Source organism: Euphorbia lathyris, chromosome 5 (assembly GCF_963576675.1).
Source record: "Euphorbia lathyris chromosome 5, ddEupLath1.1, whole genome shotgun sequence".
In the NCBI taxonomy this organism is placed as follows: Eukaryota; Viridiplantae; Streptophyta; class Magnoliopsida; order Malpighiales; family Euphorbiaceae; genus Euphorbia; species Euphorbia lathyris.
This window is the reverse complement of record NC_088914.1, coordinates 62,146,543-62,163,215: the sequence shown is the minus strand read 5'-3', so window position 1 is coordinate 62,163,215 and position 16,673 is coordinate 62,146,543. Positions and strand designations below refer to the sequence as shown.

The 16,673-nt window shown below is 32.1% G+C and overlaps 1 protein-coding gene across 1 annotated transcript; it reads left to right on the top strand.

The window, feature by feature from the left end:
- Positions 1–15,100: 15,100 nt before the first annotated feature.
- On the top strand, positions 15,101–15,742 carry LOC136229744 (histone H3.2-like). Its single transcript, XM_066018642.1, has one exon. It carries the CDS (start codon positions 15,186–15,188, stop codon positions 15,594–15,596), a length of 411 nt encoding a protein of 136 aa, XP_065874714.1. The 5' UTR covers positions 15,101–15,185; the 3' UTR covers positions 15,597–15,742.
- Positions 15,743–16,673: the final 931 nt, after the last annotated feature.

Genomic DNA, 16,673 nt, shown 5'->3' with positions numbered 1-16,673 from the left:
CGGGATACAGCCATGCAGCTTTGCTGCTCTTCGAAAGATGTGGTTAGCCATAAAAGATGCCTCAAAGTTCAAAATTGGGAAAGTTTGGAACTCTACTATTGAATGTCGTTTGCTTGCTGATCTGGGCATTAAAAGACTGCTGCCCCGTGCGCCTAGAATTATCCCAGTCTGCTGGCAGCCTCCGCCCCCCGACTGGTGGAAAGTTAATACGGATGCTTCCGTTATTGGATGCCCTGGCAATGCTGGTTGCGGCGGTGTCTACAGGGACTCCTCAGGTATGTTTCTCGGCGCCTTTACTTTTCCGGTTCCCTTGAGTTTTCCCTACATGGCTGAGCTGAAGGCATCCATCTTCGATGTTATCACTGCTTTTAACAAGGGCTGGACGAAGCTGTGGCTTGAAAGTGATTCGTCGTATGTAGTTCAGCTGTTCCGCCAACGATCTCTTGCAGTTCCGTGGCAGGTCCGGTAAGATTGGTTTCACTGTTTGGAGTGTTTACAATTAATGACATTCACTGCTTCCCACATATATAGGGAGGGGAACCAATTTGTTGATACTCTTGCTAGCTACGGTAGAACAACCTCTCACTGTGAATGGTGGACCTCTGTGCCAGATTTCTGTTGCTCAGCTCTTTTGTGTAATTATAGGGGTCGTGTAGTTCTTCATTTTATTCTCTCTTACTTGTAATTCTTTTTTCTTTTTAATAATATAGGCACTGGGTTAGTGTTTTGTCCGGGGGTGCCGACCTAGTTGGGATGTCCGGCTCCTCACTGCCCTGATGTCAGATTTACTCAAAAAATATATATGTGGTCCATTCATGCTTCCCAGCTTATTTTCTTATTTTTGTTTTTTTGTGTTTCTTATTTCTATAAATACAATGATATTTGAGTTTAGAATCAATTCATCAATCTAAATATCCAATTTGGTCCTCCTGCTATTTCTCAACTCAATCAAATCAAAAGCTTCAATATTTCTGTGAGAAAGGAAAAGAAAAGTAGTACAATTTCTGTCAGCTGTATTAAGTTTCTTTGGTCCTTGGACTTCTTCAAAGGTTTCAGATGGTGCACAAATTAACTCAAACACCAAATCAGAGAAACACAAAATCAAATCAAAATCAAAATCATCAACTGCTCCTATTGTTGTTTCTTATTTCCCCACCAATTCCTATCTGTCAAGGCTGTAGTTACTTTTTTTTTTGGGTGTGATGTGAAAATCGCAAAAAACGTTGGAGGTCGATTATTTCGAAGTATGAGAATCACAAAAAACGTTAGAGTTCGATTTTTTCTAATAAGGAAAATCGCAAAAACAGTGTTGAAGGTCAATTTTTCGTAGAAGAAATCCATGAAAGGAAAAAGACGCACATCCAATTATCTAAGTTACATGTTGATTAAACGTTTTTTCCTATTTTCTAACCAATATAAAATAGTGTGCAGATAAACCACCCCACAAATACAAAATTTCAGAATCAAAGGTAAAGATAACCTGAAAACGGAGCTTTTCCCGAGCCAAGAAATCGAAGGCAAGAGCAGGATGAAAAAATTCCACAAATACACCAAGATTAGGCACGAAGGAGAGAAAATCGGTATGCTTGAAGAAGCTTGGAAAAATCGGTGCACGTGAGGAAGAGGGCCGACGCGGGTCGGAAGGCTTGAGAAAGCTTGTAAAAATCGATGCACTTGAGGGAGCTGACTGGTGCAGAAAAACTGTGCCGTGAAGGTCAGAAAAACTGTGCCGTGGAGGTAAAAAATAAATCATGTACCGACATCCTTAAATACCAGAGTTGCCTCATAGAATCCTAAACGAAATAGGATTCTAATATTTATTATAATTCTATTTTATCTCATAAAATCCTAAACAGAATAGGATTTCGATTCCTACTAATATTCTAGATTATCCCATGAAATCCTACATGGAAGAGGATTCTAATATTTGTTATAATTCTAATTTATCTCATAGGATAGGGTTCTGAACCTATCATTATTTTAATTAGTGGAGATAGAAATTAGAAAAATTATCCTTATCAGAATAAACAGGCCAAGCTTTATCCTGTGAAAATACGAAAACGGGGAGGAACCCAATTTTTTTTTCATTCGATGGGAAGGAACCCGATTTTTTTATTCATTGTTCTAAAAAACTTATTCCATTTTACTTCCCATGCGAAATTGATAATCCTGACAGAAGAATTCATACAACCATTTTTTAAAATCATTTTTCAGGTGGTTAAGAAAATCTCTTTCTCACTCTTATTGTTGAAAATAATCCAAAAATAACAGTGGGGAGCAATTGATATAACCATAACACACGTAACTCATTATCTACCTAAACAACCGTACCCACGTTCAGTACGGTATCTTACCGATAGCTCACAAGTAACTTCCTCTCTTATTCCTATAAATAGGTTTAAGTTCGAAGGAGAAAGGGTTGGCTTTTAGAGAGAAAAAAGAATACTATATTTTACGATATCTAACTTAAGCATCGGAGCGTTTATGGGAAGATCGCTTCCCACACTGTAACAGGCTTGATCCTCAAAGAAGACGTTCAACCTTCATCAAGAGACGTTCAATCTTCATCCAGAGACGTTCAACCTTCATCCAGGGACATTCAACCTTCATCCAGGAGGTTCGATCCTCAAGGAACGTCGACGGTCATCATCCTGATTGGAAGGATCGCCTTCCTTCAGAAGTTCAACGATTGATCTCCCGTCTTATAAATTTATTGTTTAGTTCAGGCTACAACACATACCATCCACATTAAATATTAAACTATTTTGAACTCAATTAATAAAAAAAATGAATAAAAAATATGTTTTTAAACATTTTTCTTGGTTATGAAATATTTGTTCATAGGGTTTGAAAAACATGTTATTGGGTTTTGCAAAGTTGAAAAAACTTAATTGAATTTTGTATTATGTTTAGAAAAAAAGTACTTCTTAGGTTCCTAAAAATTTATTTATTAGATTTTGTAAATTACATAAAATATGATGCAAGTTTTGTCAAATCATATCTATAAATTAAATGACAACTTTTATTATTACAATTATGAATAAATTGAAAATAAAAATATAAACCTAAAAATATAAACAAATATATTAAAAACAATTAAATGGTTTCTCATTAAAAAATATCAAAAGTGTTATGCATTCTTGGGATTATACATATATTTTTTAATTAATTGTAATAATGATAAATATTTTTAAAAAAATACTAAATGAAACAAATATATATTGCTTATAAAAAATGTGTGATGGATTTCAAAGTGTTACATACAATAAAGTTTGAGTTTTTTTTTTATTATTTTTTGTATTTTCTATACACAACAAAATTATTAAATTATATCATTTAAATTGTAACTTTATTCAAAATCTATTATTAATAAATTGTAAAATTTTAAGAAAAAACTTTAAAAATGTAATAATATATCAAAGATTTTGAAAGCTTTTATTTTTGCAGTTCTAATTTTTTAAAAAGAAATGAGGATTAATATTACTTTTATATTAATTTATTTAATAGCTAAATAAATCATCAAATTATATCAATAACATTAAATACATATTTTCTTCTTAATTCAATGATTACTAAATTTTTTTAAAAATGTATTGTGGGTTGAAAAACAAAAAAAAAATGTTCCAAATAAAATGCTTATTGAATTTGAAATTTTTATTTTATACTTTCATTTTTATTTATTTTTCTATTTTTATAAATAATTTTGTTTTCAAATTAAACAAATTAAATGATATCTTTTTTATAATTCGGTTGTTAAGAAATTTAAAAAGTAAAAAAAACTCAAAAAAAGCAAGACCATATGAAAGTAAAACTAACCAAAAATTATTTTTTGAATTATTTATTTATCAATTATATACTATTTAATTATCTGCACCATTTACAATTTCTTAACTCATATTAAATGTTAATTTTTTTTATTATTTGTATGATTTAACAAAAATGCTTGCCTTAAAAAAAAATTAAATTCAATTATTAAACATATACCTGTTTAAATACAATCCATATTAAATATCAAACTATTTTAAATTCAATTATTAAAAAATAAATAAATAATGTAATTTTAAACTTTTTCCTTGGTTATGGAATATTTGTTTATTAAGTTTCAAAAACATGTAATTATACACAACTAAATTATTATTAAATCATATCAATTAAATTTAATGTTAACTTTATTTAGAATCCATTATTAATAAGTTGTACATTAAAAAAAACTTTAAAAATACAATAATATATTAAATTTTTATAATAATAGATTTTTTTTTTTGTAGTAAATACCTTATTCATTTTGTAGTTATTTATATATATATAATTAATTATTTTCACTAATAACAAAAAAAAAATAAAAATATCACATTAAATAATAACAATTTTTTCTTTTTATTAGTAAAAATATGTGTGACTTTAATGAAAAAATATAAATAAAGTGAAATAAGGTGCAAAAATAACCTCTAACGTTTAGAGCCAACATAAGGTCTAAAATGGTGCAATTTGACCTATAACGACAGTGAAAACAATTTTACCCTTATATTAATAAATTGAGTCAATTGCAGACACTATTATAATAAACAAATGTTTTTTTCTCTATTCTGCACCATTTATATAAACATTGTTTATAAAAAAAATAAGGGATAAGATACCAAAATAGGACTATGGTTTTGGGAAAATATTAATTTAGGCTTCACGTATAAAATAACACCAGTATGGGGCTAACGTTAAAAAGGTATCAATTTAGACATCGAGAACAGAGTGGACGCGTCGTTCCTATTACTCCGTTAAGTTTTGATTTCTCCCTCCACGTACAATTGGAAGAACTTAATGGAATAAAATAAACGTCGTGAATCATTCCATTGTCGAGGTCTAAATTGGACCCTTTTATAACGTTAAGCCTATACTGGTTCTATTTTGTAAGTTAAGCCTAAATTAATACTTCACTAAAAAAACGTAGGCCTATTTTGATACCTTATCCTAAAAAAATAATAAATTTCATGATTTGATAATAGAATTGAAGAACAATATCTTTAATTTCAAAAAAAAAAAAAACATGTGATTTAATGAAACATATAACTATCCTAAATAACTCTATAACCTTATTCATCAAACAACTTGACAATCTTAAAACCTTTTAGAGTAGAAATTGCATATTCAACATTATATGACCTCCTATGAATGCTTTACTTCAAGAAAAATTATGAAATTTACCTATACAAAAATGTGTCGGCTTGCTTATCATAGCAGATGCAGCATCGGAGTTCTTTTTTTATCAGATAGTTTGCTGCTCATTCAGTAAATAATAACAATTTCAGCCAAAAGCAGTAAAAAATTTATCTTTTTTAACAGAATTTCATTATCTAGCTCACCTGGTTCTGGTTGAACTGCTACTTCCTCGACGGAGTTGCGCATTTATGTCTGCATTTCCAAGCAGGCTTGCATTGCTTTTTCTCAGCTCATACATTTCCTGTTGAAGTTTTTCATTCATCAGGTTAACATCATGTAATAAAAAGGAGAAAAGAAAAGAAAAAGGCATCAGGTTTATAAACTATAGAATAATGTGAACTATATTTAAGACTGTAAATTACAGACACTATTATAACAAACAAATGTTTTTTTTTCCTATTATGCACCGATTACATAAAACATTGTTTATAAAAAAAATAAGGGATTAGATACCAAAATAGGACTATGGTTTTGGGGAAGTATTAATTTAGGCTTCACGTACAAAAGAGCACTAGTATGGGGCTAACGTTAAAAAACGTAAAAGGCAAAGGTTTAACAAATACAAAGGGTAAGCAAGCAAGGCAAAGAATAAAATGCACTTCAATCTCTTGAATGCATTATCGAGACTTTTATGAAAAAGTTCTCAAACAAATGTAATAATTGCAAACTAATAAAAAAAATTGATTGATTGATTGTTCAAATGAGATTCAATTTGAAACAAGAAAGATAATATTGGCACAAAATAAAACTTATTTGGAACAAAGAAATGTTTTTTCTCTATTCTGCACCATTTATATAAATATTGTTTATACAAAAAATAAGGGATAAGATATCAAAATAGGACTATGGTTTTGAGAAAATATTAATTTAGGCTTCACATACAAAATAGCACCAATATGGGGCTAACGTCGAGAACAGAGTGGACGCGTCATTATTATTACTCCGTTAAGTTTTGATTTCTCCCTCCACGTACAATTGGAAGAACTTAATGGAATAATATAAACGCTGTGAATCATTCCATTATCGAGGCCTAAATTGGACCTTTTTTTAACGTTAAGCCTATATTGGTTCTATTTTGTACGTTGAGCCTAAATTGATACTTTACTAAAAAACGTAGGTCTATTTTGATACCTTATCCTAAAAAATAATAAATTTTATGATTTGATAATAGAATTGAAGAAAAATATCTTTAATTTCAAAAAAAAAAAAACATGTGATTTAATAAAAAAAACATAATTGTCCTAAATAACTCTATAACCTTATTCATCAAATAAATTGACAATCTTAAAACCTTTTAGAGTAGAAATTGCATATTCAACATTATATGACCTCCCATGAATGCTTTACTTCAGCAAAAATTATCAAATTTACCTATACAAAAATGTGTCGACTTGCTTATCATAGCAGATGCATCATCAGAGTTCATTTTTTATCAAACAGTTTGCTGCTCATTCAGTAAATAATAACAATTTCAGCCAAAAGCAGTAATTTTTTTTTATCTTTTTTAACAGAATATCATTATCTGGCCCACCTGGTTCAGGTTGAACTGCTACTTCCTTGACGGAGCTGCGTATTTGTGTCTGCATTTCCAAGCAGGCTGGCATTTCTTTTTCTCAGCTCATACATTTCCCGTTGAAGTTTCTCCATCTGCCCTCTCAAATCCGTTTCCTGAGATTGTAACCATGTGTTATCAATTACTTATCAAAACATGATTGAAAACTTCTCAAGTATTTGTGAAAAGAATTAGCCAAACTCACGATTGATGGATAGAGAAACACTTGCACCTCCTGATGAATAATGGAGGTCGTAGATCGCAGAGATGGCTGTGAAACTTGTTCAAAATCGTAACCACTAACTTATTGATACCATGAACTGTATGCAGTTTGGGGATTTTCCAATCATTCTTCTACTGCTTGTTCATCTTCATTCATATATTTTTCATCTTGTACACACTCTTCCTCATCATCATCTCCGTCTTCTTCATCGTCTTCTTGGTTATCAAAGTTATATACGTTCTAATGTTTTTGAGGAAGAATATTAAGACCTCCTTGGAGCTCTCGGAAATCGATGGTACCATTTCCATTAGCATCAACCTCATTTATCATGTTTTGTAGCTCTGCTTCAGTTGGGTTGTGACCCAATGATAGCATCACAGTCTCCAGTTCCTTAGTAGTGATACAGCCTGATGAAAGGAACTACATTATTTCATGAAACAATTCCATTAAAACGCGAATGGCAAAATATCCAACGAAACCAAGTACATCATCGACGTTAGAACAGAAATCCCAAACATTTGGTTTTCGCAATATAAACATGAAAAGGCAATAATTTCATAAAAAAGAATGGTACAGTGAATTGGGGCACATGTGCAAATCTGGTAATAATATTTTTTCATATAAAACAGGAAAACCAAAATAGAGAAGAAACGAAAATTCCAAAACTTTCAATCATTGTTTCTAACCTGATCCTAGCTTGAAATATTCTTTATTGTTTATTCTTTATTCTTATCTAGAAATAAGGGATATTATCGAGGCCTAAATTGGACCTTTTTTTAACGTTAAGCCTATATTGATGCTATTTTGAACGTGGAGCTTAAATTGATACTTCACTAAAAAAACGTATCTTTTTTAACATAATTTCATTATCTAGCTCACCTGGTTCTGGTTGTACTACTACTTCCTCAACGGAGTTGCGCATTTATGTCTGCATTTCCAAGCAGGCTTGCATTGTTTTTCTCATCTCACACATTTCCCGCTGAAGTTTTTCATTCATCAGGTTAACATCCTGTAATAAAAAGAAAAGAAAAGAAGAAGGCATTAGGTTTATAAACTATACAATAATGTAAACTATATTTAAGACTGTAAATGAAGATTTAGAGGTTACATCCATACTTCTATTTGATGTTCATAATTAAGAGAGTATATGCAGTTACCATTATAGATTTCCTAAATTGATACTTCACTAAAAAACGCATGCCTATTTTGGTACCTTATCCTAAAAAATAATGAATGTTATGATTGGATAGTAGAATTGATGAACAATATCTTTAATTTCAGAAAAAACATGTAATTTAATAAAACACATAGCTGTCCTAAATAACTCTATAACCTTATTCATCAATCAAATTGACAATCTTAAAAACTTTTAGAGTAAAAATTGCATATTCAACATTATATGACCTCCCATGAATGCTTTACTTCAGGAAAAATTATGAAATTTACCTATACAAAAATGTGTCGGCTTGCTTATCATAGCAGATGCAGCATTGGAGTTCCTTCTTTAGCAAATAGTTTGCTACTCATTCAGTAAATAATAACAATTTCAGCCAAAAGCAGTAAAAAAATGTATCTTTTTTAACAGAATTTCATTATCTAGCTCACCTGGTTCTGGTTGTACTGCTACTTCCTCAACGGAGCTGCGCATTTATGTCTGTATTTCCAAGCAGGCTTGCATTGTTTTTCTCAGCTCATACATTTCCCGCTGAAGTTTTTCATTCATCAGGTTAACATCCTGTAATAAAAACAAAAGAAAAGAAAAAGGTATCAGGTTTATAAACTATAGAATAATGTGAACTATATTTAAGATTGTAAATGAAGATTTAGAGGTTACATCCATACTTCTATTTGATGTTCATAATTAAGAGAGTATATGCAGTTACCATTATAGATTTCCTAAATTGATACTTCACTAAAAAATGTAGGCTTATTTTGGTACCTTATCCTAAAAAATAATGAATGTTATGATTCGATAGTAGAATACTGAAACAGGGGGAACAAAAAATTAACGCTACATCATTCTTCAACACGTCCATGTTTTTTATAATGGGTTCCATAGCTAATTCTTCTAAAGTAAACCAATGATGTTTCAAAAATTTCTGTCAAACCCGATCCAAAATAGAATCGGATATGACAGTGAGACATTACCACAGACGTGAACGAGTCAGAAGTAACATCTCACAATCAAATGTTAAGAATTACAAATCATGTTTGAACTTAAAAACATTTTCTACATATACTTTTACATTTGTAAAAGGTCGAAAATCATTTATAATTTTCAATTACGAATCCTTTTTTCGTGCGTTTTACCAAAACGAGTTCGAAACATAGAAAATTACTCCAATTCTAACATGTTAACTTTTAATTTGCCTAATCTCATAAATTAACACCATAATTGGACATTCAGACCAAAATATCAGCATACCACAACTTCTTTATCCTTTCAAAATTGGCAACTCGGGTGCCTAAACATTCACAAGCACAAAGCAAACCTATATCTACATGTACAAAATGGTATGCAATACCCTAGAAGACGACTTGGACAATCGTGGTCGTATCCAATCCTCGCCCTAGTATCGAACACTTCCCTCAGTACCTCGTACTTCTTCGCCTAAAAACATTAAAACATTTGAAAATATGAGAAAAAAATCTCAGTAAGCAACTATCAACTATAGAAACTAGTTTTTACGTAAAATAGCTATATGTATACATTTGTGAAAACATTTAACCAAGCCAAACCTTAAACTTATTAACTTGTAAACAACATTGAATTAAAACGGAATTTTAATCAATAATCTCAAATCAAACTTAATCAAAATGTAATGATTCTTATATAAACGTTTACTAAAAACCAAAGTTCGAATCAAATTCTACATCGTATCCATCACCGAGTATCCTCTCGTAAACCAATCCACAACACGCAAACATAATCGAGACGTCTCTGTAACCATGCCTAATCCCGTATTGGTCTTACCCAACACTTCACTGCCAATACCCGACTAGGTCTTTTGACTGTGTACACAGGCCATGTTCCTCACTGAACATGGTCTTCAAATATCAAACCACCCGTCCGGACTACTCCTGATGGATGCAAATTTACCCAAAATTCAACCAAACTTCAATTGTATACATTTTCTCATCAAATGGATCAAACTTTACTACAATCATCAATAAATCGAAATCCAACATTTACTGAACCAAAATAGCAATTGAACCCCTGAAGAAATCCAATTTAACACTAATTGACCAAAATATCATTAAAACCCTTAAACAAATCCAATTGAACACTAACTGAACCAAAATAACATTCAAACTCTTAATGAAATTCAATCAACATCAATTGAACCCAAATAGCACTTAAACCCTTAGGGGAACCAATTTCAACATCAATTGAACTAAATCATAATCAAACTCTTAAGAAAACCAATTCAACATCAACATATGAATCAAAATAGTCCAAAAATTACCATTGTGAACTCATTTTCTTCAAACTTGAACACAAACTCAAATCAACAACCAATACTCAAATCATTTCTAGGAAAACCCTTAGGAGACAAATTCAAGAAAATATATAGCTCAATATACATATATTTATACATGCAAACCAAAAACTAGTTGATAGTTACTTACCTTAGCCTAAATTTGAGAACAACACCACCAAAACCCTAAATCTGTCCCAAATCTGCCTAGCCTGTATTCTTTGTACACTACTCCAAATCAAAATCCCTCCAGTCAGAAGTGGCTTCTATGTGTCTAGAGTCTCCAGTTACAATTTGAGGTGATTTGGACGGTTAGATCTCCGGAGTCACCCGACCCTAGACGACCTCAATCCGCATCGGGCGTGAAATAGAAAGATCATAATCATTCCTACTACATTAGTCATTCAAGGACCTCAACATATATTTACCAACTCCAATATATTACAATTGAAATACCAAAGTTCTAATCATAATTCTAACAATAAGCAGCCACTTCCAAACCTCGTCTAATCGGTCGTAACCTTCTTTATATCCTGTACTTTCTCACCTAAAAACATTAAAACATTTAAAAACATGAGACAAAAATCTCAGTAAGAAACTATCAGCTATAAAAACCAATTTTACTTAACATAGCTACATATATACCTTTATAAAGGGATTTAATCAAAACCTTCTCAAATATACTCAAAACTTAACGTTTCATCAAACCATTTCATAATCAAATAAATCTTTTATCAAACCAACTTGTAATCAAATAAATGTTTTATCAAACCAACTCGTAATCAATCAAACGTAAAACCTTATATCAAAATCAATCATAACCGAAAACATAATCTAAATGAACTTAAAACATTGTATCCATCCTCGAGTTTCTCCCCTTAAGTATCAATCCATAACCACATATATAGTCGAGACGTCTCTTAACATTGCCTATCCCATATGGTCTTACCCAACACTTCGCTGCCATAAAAAGAAAGATAAGGATGATCGTAGCTCACCTCCTGCTAATTTGGAATATATATCCAAATCTAGCAAATATCCAGTTTGATCCTCCATCTTTATATAATCTTTTAAAAATTATTCTAAACTTTTAATTTACACATAAAACCATCAAATTAACTCCAAACTTTTTCTATAGCATCAAATAAAAATCACACACCTCATGATTATAATATATATTATTATCAAGGTATAAATTCTAGAAATTTAGACACGGACGTGACATCCGGCAACACCCAAAATGGTGGAGCTGCCCTGTTTTTGGTGGTGGTTGAAGGTGGAGGAGAAAGGAGAGAAAATGGAGAAAGAACAATGTAGAAGGTAGTGTTTTGACCAAAATGATCAAAAATTATGAATTTATCCTATATATAGGCCTTGATTTGAGTGGATAATTATTCACTTTGGTCCTCCAAAAATCTAATTTTTTTAAAAAAAACTTACCCTAAACTTATAATTGTTATATAAATGTGCAATTACCCTCAAAACTATACCCATAACACCCAATTAATCGACTAATCCTAAAACGAATATAATATAACTTAGGGTTCGGGGTATAATAAATAAAAAAATTAAGAACACGGACGTGACACTTTCGGTCATTGTTCATTATTTTACATACAAAACATAAAAACCAAAATACAGAAGAATTCAAAATTGAAAAGTGTTAAGATGTTTCTATCCATGGTACTCAAAAATCCAAACTTTCGATCATTGTTTCTATTCTGATCCTAGCTTGAAATATTCTTTATATATATCTTACTATCACAAATCAATTTAAAGGATCAATCTAAATACTAAAGATATCTATTTAATTCAAAAAATAGTAGGTAATAGAATGGATTAAGGAATCTTCAAAAAACATGATAGGAAGAAGCTGAGCAAACCTCCATTACTATAGGTAAAAAGATTAAAACCTCACAGGGAACATGTAAAGAAGAAAATTGTAAGGCAAGAGAGGGACCTAAAACAGGGAAAAAAATTACGGTACAACAATAAGAGAGGAAGACTTACTGTTGCAAATAAGGAAATGATCGAGGCAACGATGTCTGGTAAACCAAAGCTTTCGACTTCGAATCATAATCAGAGTTACTGCTTAAACATGAGGGTTAATCAATTCTAAATCAAATAAATTAAGAGTGAGTTAGAATACTGAAACAGGGGGAACAAAAAATTAACGCTACATTAATAGGAGGAGAGAATTTACTGCTGCAAGGAAGGAAGTCATCGGAAAATGATACCTAGTAAATCAAAACAAAGCTTTCGACATCAAATCAGAGTTACTGCTGCATCTTGTTCTTCATTTATAGATTTCGATTGAAAGCTATTGGTAAGTAAGCTGCAACAGACGAAAATGAAATCAGGAAAAAAAACCATACATGAACTGTAAATACCCGTTCTTCGAATATGAGCAACAGATGACAGTAATAAAAACCTCTAAATTTAGCAACTGCCTAAACAGAAGAAAATGAAATTAGGAAAGTAAGTTGCAACAGACGAAAATGAAATTAGGAAAAAAACCCATACATGAACCATAAATACCAGTTCTTCGAATATGAGCAACCGATGACAGTAATAAAAAAACTCTAAATTTAGCAACTGCCTAAACAGAAGGTTCATTGAAAATGAATATTGTCTAAATAAATGTTGGGTTGTGTAACGCCTAGGTAATGAAGTTAATATGTTGAAGAAAACATTTAACTAAAACCGAATAGTGTAAATACCTTGACTGTGACCTTCTGGTAGATTTTGAGTTGGTTTCATAGTTTCCAGATGAGCAGGCGACTATTATTTTTGCATTTTTATCTATCTCTGATTCCGCAGCTGCCATTACATAGTAACATCTCATCATTTATGTGTGAATAGTCATTTACAGTTTTGCAACAAATCAGAAGCATATATATCATACATACCCTTTAGAAACTCAGGGTTCTCTTCCTGGACGTAGAAACCGCCTGGAAAAAACAACAACTCTAATCGAAGAAGAAGAAAACTTACTGTTACGAAGAAGGAAGCGATCCGAAACGATGCCTGATACAAAATGATTTCACCGTTGATATTTGGAGTCGCTTTTTCATCAGTTATAAAATCTGATGGAAAACCAAAGAAGCTATATGATGAAAGCCAGTGTGGGTGGCGGATGAAAAAAATGGGAAAAGAGAGATAGAGCACCGACAGTTTAGGGTTTGTAGAGAAAAGAAGACAGAGAAGTTGTTATAAATTGATAGGGAATGAGTGGATTAGAGTAGGGGTGCAAGCGAGCCTTGGTAGTTCGCAAACTATTCGAGCTCGGCTCGGTGAAAGCTCGATCAAAGCTCGGCTCGACTCGAGTTCGGGATCGGCTCGAGCACTAACGAGCTGAGTCCGAGCTTCCTCAGGTTCGGCTCGAAAGCTCGCGAGCAGGCTCGATTATTTTTAATTACTATATATATTTCATTATATATATTTCATTAGTTATTATTAGTTTTCATCACAATTCACAAATCAAATAAGATTTAACCCATACAAAAAATGACACAAAAAAAGCTTAGACATTTGAGTCTTTAGCGAGACAATTAGGTTTTGATAAGGAATAAAATACATTACAAATTTTAATATATATGTCATTGTTTGAAATTTTTCTCCGAGCTTGTGTTTTCCGATCACAAGTACCATATACTGTTTTGGAATCTCGACAATAACATTCTTGTTTTTCTTTATAAATATTTTAAACTCATATGGAGTATGTTATAAGGCTTTTATATTTTTTACGCTGCTTATTCTATGCATGTATGATGAATTTGGTTAAAGCTCGTTAGAAGCTCGATAAAAGCTCGGCTCGGTCAAAGCTCGGTTAGATTCGGTCAAAGCTCGGTTCGGTCAAAGCTTGTCAAAGCTCGATTCGAGAGGGCTCTGCTCGAGATGTTAACGAGTCAATACTGAGCCTACCCAGGGTTCGGCTCGGTTGCACCCCTAGATTAGAGAGTATGAAACCCCACCAACTTCTGATTTACTGAAAGAGGCTTTGAAAAACGATGTCGTTTAGGTTACTAGGGAAGTATTTCTCTAGAAACTCTAGGGACAACATGGGGAAAGGTTGTTTGTTGAATTGAATTTTTTTTAAAAAGACCATAAAACCAGTTGACTGGAATGAGATTGGAATATTATGAGGACTCAATTGGAAAATAAGGAAAAAAAATGCCAAAAAAGACAATAAAACCAATTAAATAGAAAACACAGTGAAGATGATAAGGGCTCAATTGGAAAAAATTGGCTAAAAATTCCAATTTAACTAATAGATTCTAATTCAAATTCTATGATAAATAAGGCTTTCCCAATTGTAAATGAACATGGCCTCATCATATGCTACCAAGACAACCCATTAAGTTTAAATTCCAACTATTTTTTTTTATACCCGCTTAACAACTCAAAAACGAAATCGTTTCAAATTTATTTTGGACCCAAAACTGAAAAAGGGGCGCTATAACTACCTCATCCTATTGGCTGCTCTACGTTTCACACGGATTGCGATCCTTTAAACTAATCTCAGCCGTCAATTGTTATTCAATCTGCACTCGAATTCAGCGCTTCAAAATATTTCAAGACCTGCCAAATTTCACCCCTCCCCGCCAAATTTCCATTATAAAAAATCCCTTCCTGCTTCTTCTCAACACACCAAATCTTCCCTTCACTCTTTATCACTTGCTTTCTATTCAATCAAACAGTTTTAATTTTATCTTCAATGGCTCGCACAAAGCAAACTGCCAGAAAATCTACCGGAGGTAAGGCACCAAGGAAGCAACTAGCTACAAAGGCTGCCAGGAAATCTGCTCCGGCAACCGGTGGAGTAAAGAAGCCCCACAGGTTCAGGCCTGGAACTGTAGCCCTGAGAGAAATTAGGAAATATCAGAAGAGTACTGAGCTGTTGATTAGGAAACTTCCATTCCAGAGATTGGTGAGGGAAATCGCACAAGATTTCAAGACAGATCTGAGATTCCAGAGCAGCGCTGTATCTGCACTACAGGAGGCATCTGAAGCGTATTTGGTTGGAGTGTTTGAGGATACCAATCTATGCGCTATTCATGCTAAAAGGGTTACTATCATGCCTAAGGATATGCAGTTGGCTAGAAGAATTAGAGGCGAGAGGGCTTAATTCTGAATGTTTATGTTGTTACATTTACAGTTAGTTTTTAATTTGTTGGATAGTATGTGGTTAATTAGTACAGTTTGTTGATTTGTGGGGATGAAAAATCAAATGGAAATTTCAAAGGATTTTGCTTAATCAAAAACTTCGCTGCACATGTTTGTGAAAAGTATTAATTATTTGTTCCAATTAACTAATTTAATTATCATGTTGAAGATGCGCAACTTACAATGGAAGCTTGAATAAAGGTAGAACCCAGTTTGAAGATTCCAATTAAGAGGACATCCAACTAATATGATTGCTATATCTCTTGTTTTTATTTGCTATTGGTTGTTGAAAAATGATATTATTGTGTCTTCTTCTGGCAGCAATAATCTGGGCAACTCCATGTGGCACACCTTATTGTTTATTCGTCACTCACCTGGCGTAATCCATCTTTTATCTTTGTGCTTTCTGAATGATTGGAAATTGTACCAATGAATTTTAATTGGAAAAATGGTTGCTGCTGAAAATTTTAAATTGCGGTTTACTGAATGATCGGAAATTGTACCAATGAATTTTGTTTGGTATGTTTGCAGTGAAAGAGTTTTGATTATTTGTTTTTGTTGGTGGGGGAAAAGGAGAAATTGAAATAAGTATTGGTCTTGTGATTTTCTGTTTAACAACACATGGAAAGGGAAGGACATGAGCGGAGAAACCAGGCTAGAAAGTGGAAACCCAATAATCCTATTAGGTTCTGTTTTTTTATCGTTGAAAAAAACTGAACTGAACTGAATTGAATTGAACTGAACTGAATACTGAACTGAATTTAACTGAATACTACTGAATACTGAACTTAACTGAATGCTACCGAACTTAACTGAATGCTACCGAACTTAACCGAACTTAACAATAATGATGATATTAGACTTTCAAATAATTTTCATGATAATATTGGACATTAATGAACTTATAATAATAATAATGGTTCTAATAAATTTAATAATATCAATAATAAATAAATATATTATTAAAGATAAAACTAAATTGAATATCAAATAAAAGCCCGGGTTGATAAAATCTTGGCTCGATAAAAGCCTATGAAAT